This window comes from Bufo bufo, chromosome 5, assembly GCF_905171765.1.
Source record: "Bufo bufo chromosome 5, aBufBuf1.1, whole genome shotgun sequence".
Taxonomy (NCBI): Eukaryota; Metazoa; Chordata; class Amphibia; order Anura; family Bufonidae; genus Bufo; species Bufo bufo.
In genome coordinates this window covers 394,433,674-394,453,496 of record NC_053393.1, presented here as the reverse complement: position 1 = coordinate 394,453,496, position 19,823 = coordinate 394,433,674, and the positions used below count along the sequence as shown (strand labels likewise).

Genomic DNA, 19,823 nt, shown 5'->3' with positions numbered 1-19,823 from the left:
TAAGGCTGCATTCAGATGTCCGTATGTTTTTTACGGATCCACGGATACATGGATCGGATCCGCAAAACACATACGGACATCTGAATGGAGCCTTACAGAGGGGTGATCACCCCATATAGACTCCCTGATCACCCCCCTGTCATTGATCACCCCCCTGTAAGGCTGCATTCAGATGTCCGTATGTTTTTTACGGATCCACGGATACATGGATCGGATCCGCAAAACACATACAGACGTCTGAATGGAGCCTTACAGAGGGGTGATCACCCCATATAGACTCCCTGATCACCCCCCTGTCATTGATCACCCCCCTGTAAGGCTGCATTCAGATGTCCGTATGTTTTTTACGGATCCACGGATACATGGATCGGATCCGCAAAACACATACGGACATCTGAATGGAGCCTTACAGAGGGGTGATCACCCCATATAGACTCCCTGATCACCCCCCTGTCATTGATCACCCCCCTGTAAGGCTGCATTCAGATGTCCGTATGTTTTTAACGGATCCACGGATACATGGATCGGATCCGCAAAACACATACGGACATCTGAATGGAGCCTTATAGGGGGGTGATCAATGACAGGGGGGTTATCACCCCATATAGACTCCCTGATCACCCCCCTGTCATTGATCACCCCCCTATCATTGATCACCCCCCTGTAAGGCTCCATTCAGATGTCCGTATGTTTTTTACGGATCCACGGATACATGGATCGGATCCGCAAAACACATACGGACATCTGAATGGAGCCTTATAGGGGGGTGATCAATGACAGGGGGGTGATCACCCCATATAGACTCCCTGATCACCCCCCTGTCATTGATCACCCCCCTGTCATTGATCACCCCCCTGTAAGGCTCCATTCAGATGTCCGTATGTTTTTTACGGATCCACGGATACATGGATCGGATCCGCAAAACACATACGGACATCTGAATGGAGCCTTATAGGGGGGTGATCAATGACAGGGGGGTGATCACCCCATATAGACTCTCTGATCACCCCCCTGTCATTGATTACCCCCCTGTCATTGATCACCCCCCTGTAAGGCTCCATTCACACATTTTTTTGGCCCAAGTTAGCGGAAATTATTTTTTTTTTTCTTACAAAGTCTCATATTCCACTAACTTGTGTCAAAAAATAAAATCTCACATGAACTCACCATACCCCTCACGGAATCCAAATGCGTAAAAATTTTTAGACATTTATATTCCAGACTTCTTCTCACGCTTTAGGGCCCCTAGAATGCCAGGGCAGTATAAATACCCCACATGTGACCCCATTTCAGAAAGAAGACACCCCAAGGTATTCCGTGAGGGGCATATTGAGTCCATGAAAGATTGAAATTTTTGTCCCAAGTTAGCGGAAAGGGAGACTTTGTGAGAAAAAAATATATATATCAATTTCCGCTAACTTGTGCCAAAAAAAAAAAAATTCTATGAACTCGCCATGCCCCTCATTGAATACCTTGGGGTGTCTTCTTTCCGAAATGGGTTCACATGTGGGGTATTTATACTGCCCTGGCATTTTAGGGGCCCTAAAGCGTGAGAAGAAGTCTGGGATCCAGCCCCTTTGCGCATCTAGGCTGCAAAAAAGTGTCACACATCTGTTATCGCCGTACTCAGGAGAAGTTGGGCAATGTGTTTTGGGGTGTCATTTTACATATACCCATGCTGGGTGAGATAAATATATTGGTCAAATGCCAACTTTGTATAAAAAATGGGAGAAGTTGTCTTTTGCCGAGATATTTCTCTCACCCAGCATGAGTATATGTAAAAAGACACCCCAAAACACATTGCCCAACTTCTCCTGAATACGGCGATACCACATGTGTGACACTTTTTTTGCAGCCTAGGTGGGCAAAGGGGCCCACATTCCAAAAAGCACCTTTAGGATTTCACAGGTCATTTACCTACTTACCACACATTAGGGCCCCTAGAATGCCAGGGCAGTATAACTACCCCACAAGTGACCCTATTTTGAAAAGAAGACACCCCAAGGTATTCCGTGAGGGGCATGGCGAGTTCCTAGAATTTTTTTTTTTGGTCACAAGTTAGCGGAAAATGATGATTTAATTTTTATTTTTTTTTCTTACAAAGTCTCATATTCCGCTAACTTGTGACAAAAAATAAAAACTTCCATGAACTCACTATGCCCATCACGAAATACCTTGGGGTGTCTTCTTTCCAAAATGGGGTCACTTGTGGGGTAGTTATACTGCCCTTGCATTTTTGGGGCCCGAATGCGTGAGAAGTGGTTTGAAATCAAAATCTGTAAAAAATGGCCGGTGAAATCCGAAAGGTGCTCTTTGGAATGTGGGCCCCTTTGCCCACCTAGGCTGCAAAAAAGTGTCACACATCTGGTATCACCGTACTCAGGAGAAGTTGGGCAATGTGTTTTGGGGTGTCATTTTACATATACCCATGCTGGGTGAGAGAAATATCTTGGCAAAAGACAACTTTTCCCATTTTTTTATACAAAGTTGGCATTTGACCGAGATATTTATCTCACCCAGCATGGGTATATGTAAAGTGACACCCCAAAACACATTGCCCAACTTCTCCTGAGTACGGCAATACCAGATGTGTGACACTTTTTTGCAGCCTAGGTGGGCAAAGGGGCCCACATTCCAAAGAGCACCTTTCGGATTTCACCGGCCATTTTTTACAGATTTTGATTTCAAACTACTTCTCACGCATTCGGGCCCCTAAAATGCCAGGGCAGTATAACTACCCCACAAGTGACCCCATTTTGGAAAGAAGACACCCCCAGGTATTTCGTGATGGGCATAGTGAGTTCATGGAAGTTTTTATTTTTTGTCACAAGTTAGTGGAATATGAGACTTTGTAAGAAAAAAAAATAATAAAAAAATCCTCATTTTCCGCTAACTTGTGACAAAAAATAAAAAGTTCTATGAACTCACTATGCCCATCAGCGAATACCTTAGGGTGTCTACTTTCCGAAATGGGGTCATTTGGGGGGTGTTTGTACTGTCTGGCCATTGTAGAACCTCAGGAAACATGACAGGTGCTCAGAAAGTCAGAGCTGCTTCAAAAAGCGGAGATTCACATTTTTGTACCATAGTTTGTAAATGCTATAACTTTTACCCAAACCATTTTTTTTTTACCCAAACATTTTTTTTTTTATCAAAGACATGTAGAACAATAAATTTAGAGAAAAATGTATATATGGATGTCGTTTTTTATGCAAAATTTTACAACTGAAAGTGAAAAATGTCATTTTTTTTCAAAAAAATCGTTAAATTTCGATTAATAACAAAAAAAGTAAAAATGTCAGCAGCAAAGAAATACCACCAAATGAAAGCTCTATTAGTGAGAAGATAAGGAGGTAAAATTCATTTGGGTGGTAAGTTGCATGACCGAGCAATAAACCGCTAAAGTTGTGGAGTGCCGATTTGGAAAAAAGGGCCTGGTCACTAGGGGGGTATAAACCTGTGGTCCTTAAGTGGTTAAGAAGCGATGCTTTGAAAAAAAAAAAAGCATCTGTTCAGTGTCAGTGAAACACGGATGCAACACGGACAGCAAAATACTGACACACGGACCCAACACGGATGTAAATGGGAGTGAAGGTAATCTTTTTACTGGTGACTGTAAAACTGACACAGTGTCTTATGTGTGGACAGCCTCGATATCAGTCTCATAGGAATACATAGGGAAACTGACTTCCTGTCAACATATAAGGCCCCTTTCACACGGGTGTTGCGGGAAAATGTGCGGGTGCGTTGCGGGAACACCCGTGATTTTTTCGCACGAGTACAAAACATTGTAATGCGTTTTGCACTCGCGTGAGAAAAATCGCGCGTGTTTGGTACCCAAACCCGAACTTCTTCACAGAAGTTCGGGCTTGGGATCGGTGTTCTGTAGATTGAATTATTTTCCCTTATAACATGGTTATAAGGGAAAATAATAGCATTCTGAATACAGAATGCATAGTACAATAGTGCTGGAGGGGTTAATTTTTTTTTAAACTCACCTTAATCCACTTGCTTGCGCTGCCGGCATCTCGTCTGTCTCCCTCTGTGCTGAACAGGACCTGTGGTGAGCATTCATTCCAGGACCTTTGATGACGTCACTCCGGTCATCACATGATCCATCACCATGGTAAAAGATCATGTGACGTACCATGTGATGACCGGAGTGACGTCAGCAAAGGTCCTGTAACTGTACTTAATGCTCACCACAGGTCCTATTCAACAAAGGAGACAGAAGCAGATGCCGGCAGTGCGAACAAGTGGATTAAGGTGAGTTAAATTATTTTTAATTTTTTTTAACCCCTCCAGCCCTATTGTACTATGCATTCTGTATTCAGAATGCTATTATTTTCCCTTATAACCATGTTATAAGGGAAAATAATAATGATCGGGTCTCCATCCCGATCGTCTCCTAGCAACCGTGCGTGAAAATCACACCGCATCCGCACTTGCTTGCGATTTTCACGCAACCCCATTCACTTCTATGGGGCCTGCGTTGCGTGAAAAACGCACAAAGAGGAGCATGCTGCGATTTTCACGCAAAGCACAAGTGATGCGTGAAAATCACCGCTCATGTGAACAGCCACATATGTATGTGGACACTTATGGGAGGATCACTATGTATGGGGGCACTTAATGGGGCATTACTAGGTATGCGGGCCCTTAATGGGGCATTACTAGGTATGAGGGCACATATGAGGGTATCACTATGTATGGGGGCACTTATGGGAGCATCACTATGTATGGGGACACTTATGGGGTCATCACTATGTATGGGGACACTTATGGGAGCATCACTATGTATGGGGGCACTTATGGGAGCATCACTATGTATGGGGACACTTATGGGAGCATCACTATGTATGGGGGCACTTATGGGAGCATCACTATGTATGTGGACACTTATGGGAGGATCACTATGTATGGGGGCACTTAATGGGGCATTACTAGGTATGCGGGCCCTTAATGGGGCATTACTAGGTATGAGGGCACATATGAGGGTATCACTATGTATGGGGGCACTTATGGGAGCATCACTATGTATGGGGACACTTATGGGAGCATCACTATGTATGGGGGCACTTATGGGAGCATCACTATATATATGTGGACACTTATGGGAGGATCACTATGTATGGGGGCACTTAATGGGGCATTACTAGGTATGCGGGCCCTTAATGGGGCATTACTAGGTATGAGGGCACATATGAGGGTATCACTATGTATGGGAGCACATATGAGGGATCCCTCTGTGTTGGGACACAAGGGGACATTGCACTGTGTGGGGGTCACTTATGGGAACTTTCTACTGTGAGGGGGCACTTAGAGGGAATTCTATTGTGTGAGGAGCACTTGGGGGGCATCATATTGTGTGAGGAGACATTAAAAGGGTTATCCCACCTTCTGCTTTCCATGCCGTTGCTGCTCTGTCCTCTTCAATAAACTGCTCAGTCAGGGGGCGTTGTCCTTTCTATTGATTGACAGCGGGATCAGCGCCTCCTTTCTTTACGTGCGCGCTCCCGTGTGAGCCGGACTTTATTCCAGCAGCCTCCTCTGCGCTCCTACTCTCCTATCCCTTTCTGCAACTAGATACCCATGGTAGAACAATATTGACCCAAGAGAGAGTCACAAGAACCACCCTATAAATGCACATCCGACAATAAATAGTATCAAAAATATATATAAAGTTTATTAGACACACCAACAGACACATTAAAAAATTGTATACAATTCAAAGTGCGGTATGCGATATAATATGTAACCAGCACATACAGGTCCACTGAGTTGCCACACCATAGGCAAAAATGTATGTAATATACCAGCATATAAAATTTCAGTGTAGAGTATAGAACAAATATAGCATGGGGTAAGACCTCTGAAAATGCAGACAGACCTGGGTAGGGTCACAATGAAAGAGCCAAACCTACATAAGCTGCTGGTTAAGTGGACCTGAAAAATGAGAAAGCGCCCAACGCGTATAGCCGGAGCAGTCCGGCTTCCTCAGGGGTAAGTGGACTGACGAGCACAGGAGAAATAACCAGCGCGCAGGCGCAGAGATTTCCCTGAAAAAAGAAAACCAGGACGGAGGAAAGTTATTGATCGCGCATGCGCGAAAATGCACAAGCCCGTGAGTCAGGTCAGGCTTCGTAGAATCAAAAAACAGGAGGATAGCGCGCAAGCGCGGCCACCGCGCCAGTATTGCTGGGGTGGCCGTAACTAATAACTACCAGATGTAAATAAGGCTGCAACTGAAGGTCATTTATAGAGGAAAGGAGGAGGAATGGCTAATAACATGTATAGGGCTCTGAATGCATCATTACTCTGTGGGGGGCACTAAGGGGGTATTCTTACTGTGTGGGGGCAGGATTAGGCATGTGGGTGTTAGAGGCGGGAATCAGTGGAAAAGGATTTGCTGCTGCGCTGAGTTCAGGCCGCTCAGATGTTGGTTGGTACGCCAGCAATACATACAGTAGTAGCCAACTTTTTGGATAGTTAAAAAGGGACACTTCCAGCTCATTTTGTGAAAGATGAAACTGCTGGCTGAGGCGGGTCATTGCTCCTACTGTGACTGGGCAGCATTCACAGTCATTTGTGAGGTGCAGAGGTTGGGGGGGGGGGGGGGGGGGGGGGGTGACGACCCCAGAACTGCATCAGTTGGGGATTCGGTGAGGTGAGCATTCAAGGGTTTCTACCACCAGAAATACTGTTATGTAGCTGACTGATATAGCGATGCGCTAATGTCAGCACTACGTAACAGGATGTTTTTTTACCTTTCTCCCTGCAGCCGTTCTGATAAAATAAGCACTTTTATAATATGCTAATGAGCCTCTAGGTGCTATGTGGGCGTAGAATCAGCACCTAGAGGCTCCGTCCACTCACCCTTTATCCTGCCCAGGCAGTGTCGGACTGGGGTACCTAGGGCCCACCAGTAAAATTAATTTTGGGGGCTTACAATACGGATACATTCAAATATAATAAATAATCTAACAAGTTTTTTATATGAACATAGGCTGGTTGAAGTGCTGTACATTGAATATATGTATGAAATCCTGTAAGTCTACTGTGTTATATGCCATTTGTGCAGGGGGTGGGAGACTAGGGGCCCACCGGGGGATTCCCCTGTACCCCAGTCCGAGCCTGTGCCCAGGTCCCCTCTTCTGCCCGCTCCTCTTGATTGATGTGACGGTTCACGCAGCATCGCTGACGAAATCCCGCGCAGGCGCAGTGAGGAATCTGGCACCAGGAGCGCATCATTCACTCACTGCGCCGAACACAGAGGTGAACGGCGCAGGCGCGATGCTGTGAACTGTCACATCATTTTTTTCTTTTCTTACAGCATGTGCAGCCCCTGGAACAGTTTTCTTCTTGCACTTCAATATTGCTTTAAATATTAGCATATAAATAATCTGATTATCAATTTTAATGTCCAAACTGCACCAAATAATGAGTTGAGGTCTAATATATAGGTAGAAACCATACAGATAGTTTAGTAAAAAAAAACAATTTAGTGTATTTAACAATGCACATCTATTTTCCAGGTCAAAAAGAAAAGAGGAACTTGGGTCAAAAAGAGGGACACTTGGGAGGCATGGCAATAAGCCATTAAAGGTTGAGATGGCGCCTGCTGCTGAGGAAAGCAGAAAGTGCACCATTCATCAGGGTAACTGGGCCAGGTATTACTATAATGGGGCACCGGAGGGACGTCACTTCTGGGGGCCTCTAATACATCGGGGGGTGACGGACGTTACTGCAGAGGATGCTCGCAGCCCCAGTCACACACCCGTCCTCACCACACAATCCCGTCATCATTTGCGGAATGACTCACTCACCCGGTTTAGCAAGCCCCGGGGAGAGGTCGGAGGGCGCCGGGTGTGAGCTGCCCCACCCGGGCCGCACGAGCTACTTGCGATTGGTCCACGGCGGGTGGGCGGGGCCTCGCCGCTGCCACAGATACGGGCTGTTTGGTTTCCTGGGTGTGTGATGTGTACACATGTCCCGGGTGCCCGCTCTCCTGTCTCATTGAGGCAGTGATGGAGACTCCTGGCAACAGGTATTCCCGGACCACAGGCTCCACCGTCCTGCAGCCGCTCAGCGATGCCCTGCACATGCCCCTGGAGCAGGTGAGAGGAGCTTGTTACTGACTGCGCTCTGCTACTCCTGGCCTCTTCTTCTTCACTCACCAGTGACATGTAGTATGGATGGTATTTCTGCTGTCTTTCCTGGACACAAGTCTCCAGCTTTTCCATATATATATAAAACTGATGGGAAGCAGTAAGATGCAAAAGTAATTTCTCAATATCTTTACCTGTATGCTCCAGTGCCACTCACTGCTGCCACTCACTGCCAGCCATGTGCCCGCCGTGGTGATGTCACTACAGACACCATGCCGCCATGCCGGCGGGGTACCTAAAAAGTAGAGCTGAGTGAGCTGCGGAAAGAAAATGATATGGAGAATTTTATTATATTTTATCCTTTCTGACATCAATTTTTCTATAGATAGCCCTTTAAGTGCCGGTTCACACAGCGGGTTGTAAGTGCCGGTTCACACAGCGGGTTGTAAGTGCCGGTTCACACAGCGGGTTGTAAGTGCCGGTTCACACAGCGGGTTGTAAGTGCCGGTTCACACAGCGGGTTGTAAGTGCCGGTTCACACAGCGGGTTGTAAGTGCCGGTTCACACAGCGGATTGTAAGTGTCTGTTCACACAGCGGGTTGTAAGTGCCGGTTCACACAGCGGGTTGTAAGTGCCGGTTCACACAGCGGGTTGTAAGTGCCGGTTCACACAGGGGATTGTAAGTGCCGGTTCACACAGGGGATTGTAAGTGCCGGTTTACACAGCGGATTGTAAGTGCCGGTTCACACAGCGGGTTGTAAGTGCCGGTTCACACAGCGGGTTGTAAGTGCCGGTTCACACAGCGGATTGTAAGTGCCGGTTCACACAGCGGGTTGTAAGTGCCGGTTCACACAGGGGATTGTAAGTGCCGGTTCACACAGCGGGTTGTAAGTGCCGGTTCACACAGCGGGTTGTAAGTGCCGGTTCACACAGCGGATTGTAAGTGCCGGTTCACACAGCAGATTTTGAAAACGGAAGATCTGCTGCCTTGTATTCCGCAGCCAAAACCTCCTTTGTTCACATTGAATGCTGTGGACGCATCCGTGGTTTCGACCTGTTGAATGAAGCTAAACCATACATAGGCAGATACCCGTCATGGTTCCCAGTGTTATCTATGTGAACTCCCCACTAAGAAAGCACAGTCGCAGCTACGTGAAGTGCAGTGTGAATGCTGCCCAACAGTTCCTCTGTGGATAACTACAGTTGTGAACTTGTCTCTTTTTACCCATTAGAATCAATTAGGAAAAAAAAAAAAGAAAACATTATAAACCGCATCCTACTTTTGTAGGCCAAAACAGACCATTGAAGCCCGAGGAGAACTGTTGTCTCTTGGTCCTGGGTTCAAATCTGACCAAAGGCAATATCTGCATGGAAGTTATATGTTGTCTATATTTTTGAGCCGTATCTGATCCGCATTTTTTTGTGGGTTGGATGTGGACTCATTCACTTCAATGAGGCCGCAAAGGATGTGGACAGCGCACCGCGTGCTGTCCGCATCCGTGTGTCTGTTCTGTGGCCGCACAAAAAAAAAATAGAACATGTCCTATTCATGTGCACATTATGGACAAGGTTAGGACTGTTCTGTCATGGGCAGGATATTCCGTTCCGCATTTTGCTGGTGTCCGTGTTTTGCAGATCCGCAATTTGCGGACCGTAAAAATGGCTACAGCCGTGTGCGTGAGCCCTAAGTTGTTGTTTTTTTTCCAGCTATACCAGTCTCTTCTCAGACCCTATGGACATACTGAGAGGTTTCCTTCAGAGGAAAATCATATTGAGGACAGGGACTAAAGTAAAAGGTGACAATCTGCGTCCAGCGCTACAGAATATGTTGTAGCTATGACACTAGTAGTATCACCGTCCCCAGTGCTGCTCACCATCATGTTAGATCTGGGAAATCATATTGATGACTAAGGCCTGTTTCACACTTGCGTTTTGGTGCCCGATTTTGAGATCCAGCAGAGGATGTTAACACATCCGGATGCATCGGTTCCGTTAGGATGCTGTTGTGTTACATTGATACGGAACAAACCGGATCTGGCACTAAAGTCATTGTAGGTCAATGGGTGATGGATCCGACATTTTGCTGTCGAATCTGGTTTGTTCCGTTTCGCAGACTAGACACAAAAACGCAGCAACAAAACAAAAGAGAATGCATCCTGATCAGTTGTGTCCCCATTGACAAAGAATGGGGACAATAGGGAACCGTTTTGGCTCAGTTATGAGGTTCTCTGCCGGATCTCAAAACCAGAATACTAGAATGCAAGTGTGAAACAGACCTCGGACAAGCACCGCTCGGTATACTGTATAGCGATTGGGCTTGATATTGCCAATCACTCCCATGTGACGGATGGAAATGACATCACAGGCCGAAGAATTGCTGGAGCGCTACCGTGCCTTCCAACAGTTGATCACTGGTCAGATATTGATGGCCTCATGCACACGGCCATTGCCCAGCCATGGCCGTATTGTGGCCCGCAAACAGCGGGTTTGCAATATGTGGGCACCGCCCGTGTGCTCCCTGCAGCACAGATGCGGACCCATTCACTTGAATGAGTCCGCAATCTGGAGCTGCGGTGCGGAACGGAGGCACGGAACCCCACGGAAGCACTACGTAGTGCTTCCGTGGTGTTTCTGTCCGTGCCTCCACACCACAAAAAAATACATGTTCTATTTTTTTGCAGTGTGGACGGATCACTTGAATGGGTCTCGATCTGTCCCGGCCGGCGCACGGACGTTGCCCATGCATTGGGGACCGCAAATCGCGGTCCCCAATGCACGGAACGGCCGCATGATGGCCGTGTGCATGAGGCCTTAAGGAGATCAGTATTCTGGTCAGGAAAAAACCCTTTATATTGCTGCATACATCTAGATGACATATGACTGTCACTCATGAGTATGGCAGCAGTCAGTAAGGGGGGGGGGTGAGGTGAGGGCAGCAGTCGGTAAGGAGGGGGTGAGGTGAGGGGAGCAGTCAGTAAGGAGGGGGTGAGGTGAGGGGAGCAGTCAGTAAGGAGGGGGTGAGGTGAGGGCAGCAGTCAGTAAGGAGGGGGTGAGGTGAGGGCAGCAGTCAGTAAGGAGAGGGTGAGGTGAGGGCAGCAGTCAGTAAGGAGGGGGTGAGGTGAGGGCAGCAGTCGGTAAGGAAAGGGTGAGGTGAGGGCAGCAGTCGGTAAGGAGGGGTTGAGGTGAGGGCAGCAGTCAGTAAGGAGGGGGTGAGGTGAGGGCAGCAGTCGGTAAGGAGGGGTTGAGGTGAGGGCAGCAGTCAGTAAGGAGGGGGTGAGGTGAGGGCAGCAGTCGGTAAGGAGGGGGTGAAGTGAGGGCAGCAGTCGGTAAGGAGGGGGTGAGGTGAGGGGAGCAGTCAGTAAGGAGGGGGTGAGGTGAGGGCAACCGTCGGTAAGGAGGGGGTGAGGTGAGGGGAGCAGTCGGTAAGGGGGGGGGGGGAGGTGAGGGCAGCAGTCGGTAAGGAGGGGGTGAGGTGAGGGGAGCAGTCAGTAAGGAGGGGGTGAGGTGAGGGGAGCAGTCAGTAAGGAGGGGGTGAGGTGAGGGCAGCAGTCAGTAAGGAGGGGGTGAGGTGAGGGCAGCAGTCAGTAAGGAGAGGGTGAGGTGAGGGCAGCAGTCAGTAAGGAGGGGGTGAGGTGAGGGCAGCAGTCGGTAAGGAAAGGGTGAGGTGAGGGCAGCAGTCGGTAAGGAGGGGTTGAGGTGAGGGCAGCAGTCAGTAAGGAGGGGGTGAGGTGAGGGCAGCAGTCGGTAAGGAGGGGTTGAGGTGAGGGCAGCAGTCAGTAAGGAGGGGGTGAGGTGAGGGCAGCAGTCGGTAAGGAGGGGGTGAAGTGAGGGCAGCAGTCGGTAAGGAGGGGGTGAGGTGAGGGGAGCAGTCAGTAAGGAGGGGGTGAGGTGAGGGCAACCGTCGGTAAGGAGGGGGTGAGGTGAGGGGAGCAGTCGGTAAGGAGGGGGTGAGGGGAGCAGTCGGTAAGGAGGGGGTGAGGTGAGGGCAGCAGTCGGTAAGGAGGGGGTGAGGTGAGGGGAGCAGTCGGTAAGCAGGGGGTGAGGTGAGGGGAGCAGTCAGTAAGGAGGGGGTGAGGTGAGGGCGCAGTCGGTAAGGAGGGGGTGAGGTGAGGGGAGCAGTCAGTAAGGAGGGGGTGAGGTGAGGGCGCAGTCGGTAAGGAGGGGGTCAGGTGAGGGCAGCAGTCGGTAAGGAGGGGGTGAGGTGAGGGGAGCAGTCAGTAAGGAGGGGGTGAGGTGAGGGCGCAGTCGGTAAGGAGGGGGTGAGGTGAGGGCAGCAGTCGGTAAGGAGGGGTTGAGGTGAGGGCAGCAGTCAGTAAGGAGGGGGTGAGGTGAGGGCAGCAGTCAGTAAGGAGGGGGTGAGGTGAGGGCAGCAGTCGGTAAGGAGGGGGTGAGGTGAGGGCAGCAGTCGGTAAGGAGGGGGTGAGGTGACGGGAGCAGTCGGTAAGGAGGGGGTGAGGTGAGGGGAGCAGTCGGTAAGGAGGGGGTGAGGTGAGGGCAGCAGTCGGTAAGGAGGGGGTGAGGTGAGGGCAGCAGTCAGTAAGGAGGGGGTGAGGTGAGGGGAGCAGTCAGTAAGGAGGGGGTGAGGTGAGGGCAGCAGTCAGTAAGGAGGGGGTGAGGTGAGGGGAGCAGTCGGTAAGGAGGGGGTGAGGTGAGGGCAGCAGTCAGTAAGGAGGGGGTGAGGTGAGGGGAGCAGTCGGTAAGGAGGGGGTGAGGTGAGGGGAGCAGTCGGTAAGGAGGGGGTGAGGTGAGGGGAGCAGTCGGTAAGGAGGGGGTGAGGTGAGGGCGCAGTCGGTAAGGAGGGGGTGAGGTGAGGGCAGCAGTCGGTAAGGAGGGGGTGAGGTGAGGGCAGCAGTCAGTAAGGAGGGGGTGAGGTGAGGGGAGCAGTCGGTAAGGAGGGGGTGAGGTGAGGGCAGCAGTCAGTAAGGAGGGGGTGAGGTGAGGGGAGCAGTCGGTAAGGAGGGGTGCGGTCAGCACTATATTATGAACACGCTTCCTTCTTTTGCTTCCAAAGTTCAGAGAAGTTTAGTTCCTTTTTTGAGAAAACATAAACTGGTATTTGTTATTAAATTCTCCTGTAAATTTCTCCTTATGGAGATTTTCGTTGCTAGAAATATTTATTTTACTGCAGATGTTCAGAAGCTCAGTAGTGAGCAGCCTGTGTAGTGAGATCTGCATTCAGTCCTCTGCCTGTAGCAGTGGGTGCCTGTGCCACGCTGGCACCACCTAGCCCTAGAAATAGAGAGGAACCTTTCTTACCCCACACCTGGCCAGCACTGACTCAAGGAATGTAGAGGAAAGGCGTTCTGTATACAGTCTGAGAGCTTCTCACGCTGTGTATAGATCTTAGTTGCACTCCAGCCTGACCGTATTTCCCTTCAGCATGGCACTGTACGCTTCTTCTGTCTCTGAGGCTCTTTTCTCCATAGCCTTGAGTGAAGAGGATGCCGCATTAGAAACCTGCATGTAAAGAAATTGCGCCACAGCAAGTCTGTTCCATATAAGCAGTCGTAAGAACATTTTCTTTAACTTAGTAAACCACTACCGGCCACTTTATGGATTCCTGCTACAGCAGTACTGGTGCGGCACATGTGAAAGTACCTCTATAGGGTTAACATAGTGGACACTCAATGGAGAAAGCCAGTTACTCAGTGCAGTGCCTTCCAACAAATGGGTCTAACTGTACCAAACTTGGTGCATTCCTGCAATGGGGACGTACCTTTACCTGGAGTAAATGGTGGCCGGACTGGAGCTGTGCCCTTAAACAAAATGATACCCATTAAGAAAAGAAAATAATTTTTATAAGAAAATCTTGTGCAAAAGTTTTAAAGAGGGTCTCCAAAATTTAATAAAATTGCGCAGGGTGCAAAACCTTTCTTACCTTTTGGACTCAACCGTATCCAGATCCGCAAACAATGGTTGTGGTCCGTGTGGAGTCTTCATTTTTTTGGTGGACCCATTGACTTCAATGGGTCCATGGTCCACGCTTTGCAAATATGTTCTATCTTTTTGCAGAATGGACTTACTGATGTGGAAAGCACAAAGACTAGTGTTGAGTGAACTTGCGGTTTCAAGTTGGGCGTACAAGGTTCGGGTTATCTAAGAATTCCGTTATGGATTCCGCTACCACGGACCATAAGTTATACTCCGTGGTAGCGGATTCCATAACCGAATTCTCGAACCTTGTACGCCCAACTTGAAACCACAAGTTTGCTCAACACTAACAAGGATGATCCATGTGCCTTCCTAATCCGTATTTCAGTTCTGCAGAAAGATAGAACATGTCCTATACTTGTTTGCAAAATGCAGACCACGGACCCACTGAAGTCAATGGGTCCGCAAAAAATGCGGATGCGGCACGGACAGTATCTGTATTTTCTGGATCCACAAATTGCGGGCCGCAAAATACATATTCGGGTGCATGAGGTCTTAGAATGCCCATGGTGGGCCTGCTGCAGTCGGGTGCTATTCATCTTCCCCATGATGCTGCAGCCAGTCACTGTCCACTTGATGTTCATGCACAAGTAACAACACAGGCCACTGATTGGCTGGAGTGGTCAGAAGTTGTCACCTCACCACTTCTGCTGAGAAAACAGAGCCTGGCCCAGGGCACCAGTGCAGGATCTGCCAGGTAACTAATCATCTATTCTTTATTACAGGTCCATGCCCTGAGTTGTACAGTTTCCTCTTGAAACCTGACAACCTTTTTTACGCCAGTCAATGTAAAAATTGTCGCATAATGCGCTCTAGCAAGGAGGTGGCGTACATTTTTGGTGTATTGAGTGGTGGTTTTCTGGTCCTCATATTGGGAAATATGTCAGGCTGCAAATGTCTGGTCCATGACCACCCATCTTTATGGCTTACCTACTTCTTACAAAAGTAGTGAGAAGAGTCGCAAATCTTGGTGCCATACGTGACTTGCACCAAAATGTGCGACTTTTATACGTTACAAATCTGGTGTAGAGCTTTCATAATAAATTTTTTCTGTGAAATGCGCTATAATTTGTATGACCATAAAAACCTTCCTATCTGCATAAGTTGAAATTGAATGTTAATCCTCTGGCTCAATTATCAGTGCAACAGAGTAAGGGAAACTACTGATGCCACCTTTTTCTCATGAAGTACCTTAAAGGGGTTGTTCACGCTTAGAAAAACATGGCCGCTTTCTTCCAGAAACAGCCCTACACCAGTCCATAGGTTGTATTTGGTTTTGCAGCTCAGCCCCATTCACGTCAATGGCGCTGAGATGCAGTACCAAACGCAACCTATGGACTGGTGTGGGGCTGTTTGTGGAAGAAAGCGGCCATGTTTTTCCAATCCTGGACAACCCCTAAGCTGCTGCTAAGTTGGTCCTCACCATGGTTGCATACAAATATACGAGTGTGTGTTTGAGGAGCCCCCATCTGTTTTTGTCAAAAGTTTAGTTGTCTGGAATGTCGTCCTTTTTGTTGATAAGGTGGATTCTTATTCTGTACTTGGAGAACAGGTTTCGTAAGTCAAGGAGAGGACAGCCTAATGTTACCTGCTAATTGAGACTCATGCTTGATAAAATAGCTATGTGTGCTAGGATCCTCAATACGAGCAGTGAGAGTAGACACAACTTTTTTGCTGCTTTTTCTTTTCTATTTCTACCTATTTAAAGGGGGTGTCTCACAATGACAACCCCTCCAGGGCATTTAGATGTCGTAGCAGGGGGTTACTCTGTTATGAACCATTTTTAAGTATTCAGGTGGGCCTGGGGAATCCATTCATTACATGGACAGCCATTTGAATGGCTAGAATGTAATGTATAGCCATAATACATGGTTATAACAGTTGATCGCCAGGGGTTGGATATGCCAGACCTGCAGCCATCAGGAAGTCACCATTTAAACTGAGCCGCAGTGCTTCTACTAAATCATGGGATCACATTCTCGTTGAGGTGGTCTGCTGGCAGGCCAGGAGGGTCTTGGCAGACCAAGATCAGTTTTATAATTTCTAAAGTGAGCACCGTCATCATAACTGCGAGTGCTGAGACGAGTCAGTGAGGAGCAAGAGGAGAAAAATGGAAGACGGCTAAGGTGTTGACTGCTTATGTTTTTGTACCGTAACGGTTGTAAAATTCCCATCTGGGATATTGATGGGATATTGCTAGGAGAGCTGCTGGTCCCTTGTCTTAGAACCATTCCTATCTCAAGAACAAGATCCTCAAAGTGGAGGAGAGCACGCCGCACATGCACGGCCACCCTCGGCTATTTTCGGCAGTCCCATAGCAGTGAATGGAGTGTAACCATGCTTCCCACATTTAGGAGTCAAAACAGGTGTTGATGGGTATTCAATAGGGTGCTGCTTAGTATACATACAGTTGGCTCCTCCAGTTTTTGGACATTTTTCATATTTCAGCCTCTGTACTCCAGATATGAAACAGAGCCATCAACAATTCATGGTCACTAGAGATTTAACGTATTTGAGAGAGATTGATTTTGGTGGGAATAAAAATCATAGGCACAATCCCTTCCTAGTGAACAGAACCCAGCTATTCCCCATAGTGGCCATTTATCTGCGCCTGGTCAGTTTCTGTCAAAGTGTGAAGGCTCTTTTACTTTTGAATGGGGGGAGGGGTATAAGCCGATGCCTGACACCACTGGCGGCAGGTTATGTCTTAGACCAAAGGTTTGGATTTGTTGAAACGCCATTGACCAGGCATTCTCTTCCCCAACTTCTGCTGTCAAGAAAGAATCACGTGGTACACGTCCAGTACCGCTGAAATTGGTGGGTTGAGCTTGCAGTAATCTAATGTGCCTGGCCAGCTGTAGTCCCGAATTGCTATGTGTTAATGTGCTTTTAACAGATGATGTCATGGAAAAAAAAGTCCCACTGATTGTTGTGTGCTTAAAGGGTTAACCTACATAGCACGTTAAGATTTAAAGAAGATGAGTGAATGAGTCGATCAAATTGAACTTCATCTTCATGTCTTTTTTTCATATAAGGGAGAAACTAAATAGACCGTTATGTACTGCTGACTGTTGCTGACCACAAACTACCAAGAGGAAACAGCCAACCTGCTTTCCTCATCCACTTCAGCGAGGAAGGACGTGTATGGGGCTTGCCATCTGCCAAGCATTTGGAAGGCTGAGGATTGACAAGGATGACTAGTCGTTATTAGGGAGTGGGCTAAGCAGAATCATTCTGTATTTCTTGGAGGGAGATCTGTAGGCATCTGCCAAGCTTCTAGAGCGTAGCCCAAACCAACAAGGTGATCCCTTTTTCAGAATAATTAGAGCTACACACTGCCAGCTCCTAGAATTGTACAACCAAAGAGACTATAATTATTGGACTTTTGGTTAAACTGCAGCTTTTATTATAACATTTATTACATCTTTACCAATCTGTGCGGCAATGGAAAAAATATTTTTGTAACATTTTACATTTTGTCACTCCAGTGTTAAGATGAAAAGTATATTTGGCTTTGTAGTATGTAGACTACATTTAGACAGCCAATAATACCAAGTATTTTATTTTAGCTAGGGCCATGCCTACCAAGGAGGCAGACCACGTGACTGCTGTGGAACCCAGGGGGAGGGGGCCTGATGATGAACTCCTTTCCCTGTTACGACACAGATTCACTGCATTTTCCAACAGCCACCATTCGGGGAGCTCCGAGGGGACTTTGGCTGGATGATAAATTTGGTTGGCTTACTTCGAGACAGAATTTCACACCAGAATTCACAATTTTGGTGCCAAACATTGTATCTTAGTCACACTCCTTCCTACTCCTTTTCAAGAAAGTTTTAAGAATTGGAGAACCCCTAACTGTGCCAAATTGCTACAGTTTTTGGACAGATTTTAGGCTCAGACAAACTAATAAATCCGGGTCATTGTGTGAAGGAAAACAGGAAATTGGTAAGTGTATGTATGCAAGTAGTGTAAAGGCATTGATAAATATGGTGTTCAGAACGCGCAACATATTTGAGACATCTGTTACACTTTTTCCAACATACAAGTCAGATAATGTTTTTATTACTTTTTTAATAAAATTTTTTAAATTTGTCAGAAATCTGGGGAATAGCACTTTGTTCTCCATGTTGCCTGGGGGTGTTTGATGCCGGCATGCTGGGAAACTGCATGTGGCAGGAGGGCCCATAATAAGTTTTGCTATTGGGACTGTATACCATAAATTCTAAGATCTTGGAATAAAATAAGCTTGACATGACTTAGGTGCGTAAAAGGTTTACTAACCTAGGGTAAAATACATGAAATAATTTATACAGTGTTGTGTCATGCAAAGGTTTGGGCACCCCTGGTCAAAATTACTTTTACTGTAAATAGTTAAGCAAGTTGAAGATGAAATGATCTCCAAAAGGCATAAAGATACTAGGGGTGCACCGAAATGAAAATTCTGGTCCGAAACCGAAACCGAAAATTCAGGATGCCCTTGACCGAAAACCGAAACCGAAACCGAAACTGCCTTTTTGCCAAAATACTTTTAAAATACTTTTTTTTTAAATGATTTTATTAATAATTATTTTTCATGAATTTAATAAATCATATAACATGGTGCTTCCTCATACACAAGTGATTGTACAAAACAACAGTGCAAGAAACAGTTGTAAAACCAACCTCAAACTGTAAACAGACGTAGCCTCAGGTCAAGAACAAATTTTTGCTGGGCTACACAATTTTTTTTAAATGTAAATAAAATAACTAAACACAACTTGGACTGCTTTCTATTTAAGTAAAAGAGGCAGGTTTCTTTTCAAGAACAAAAGTTGCTCAGCTTTCTCGCACGAGAGACGGTTCCGCTTCTCATCAAGAACATGAGATGCTGCACTGAATAGTCTCTCGCTCTCTGTGCTGGTGCTTGGGGCAGATAAATATCTGCGTGCAATCCGTGCAAGCAATGGAAGGCGATCTTTGTTCATGCGCCAGTAGTCAAGGGGATTGTCGCTTCTGGCGATGGGTAGTTCAGCAAGGTAAATCTCCAGCTGTTTTGTAGCTGCACTTGTGGCACTGCTGTGGATCGGGGTCCTGCTTTCCTGTAGAATCTCGTCAAACATGTCAGAAAGCGAGGGAGTGTGCTCCCCATCACTTCTTGTACGTCGTGACCGTTTCTCTGGCACACTTTGTTCTGTGCTGTGCAAGTCTCCCTCACCAGATGCTTCCATCACTTCCAACTGTGCCTGTATCATTTCCCGTGCACGCTGCTTTTTCTCCATGTCGAAGTAATGTTCTTTAAATCGAGGATCTAGTACTGTTGCAATGCAGTACAGGGGGTTGGACTCAGTGTCTTGAAAGCGTTTGTTAACAGCCTCCAATAGAGTGCTTTTAGCTGTTTTGATGCCATGGTCTGTTTGCACCTCTTTTCCTAGCAGACGCTTCAGTGCTGCAATCAAGGGAATAACTTCAGCAACAGATGCATTAGTTGAGCTTATTTCCTTGGTTAACTGTTCAAATGGAGCAAGAAGAGACACAATATTTTCAATTAAGATCCACTGATGTGCACTGAAGGTTGCTGGCAGTTCGTAATCTGCCATGTACGCAGCTAAGACGCGCTTTTGTTCAAGTAATCTTTCCAACATATAGTACGTGCTGTTCCAGCGAGTGGCTACATCTTGCTGCAGTCGTTTGGGTGGCATTCCAAACTGTACTTGCAAAGCTTGTAATCGGGAATAAGCAAGCGGAGAATGCTTAAAGTGACCCACAATTTTTCTCCCTGATGCGGTTATATCTGATATGCTG

The 19,823-nt window shown here is 47.2% G+C and overlaps 1 protein-coding gene across 1 annotated transcript in view; it reads left to right on the top strand.

Annotated features, from left to right (window-relative positions):
• Positions 1-7,768: 7,768 nt before the first annotated feature.
• The window catches only part of MBOAT1 (membrane bound O-acyltransferase domain containing 1), an 84,944-nt gene continuing 72,889 nt past the window's right edge, over positions 7,769-19,823 (top strand). The window contains exon 1 of the mRNA XM_040432798.1: positions 7,769-8,117. Within this exon, the coding sequence (XP_040288732.1) occupies positions 8,028-8,117 (90 nt within the window). The 5' untranslated portion in view covers positions 7,769-8,027. The remainder of the gene's footprint in view (positions 8,118-19,823) is intronic.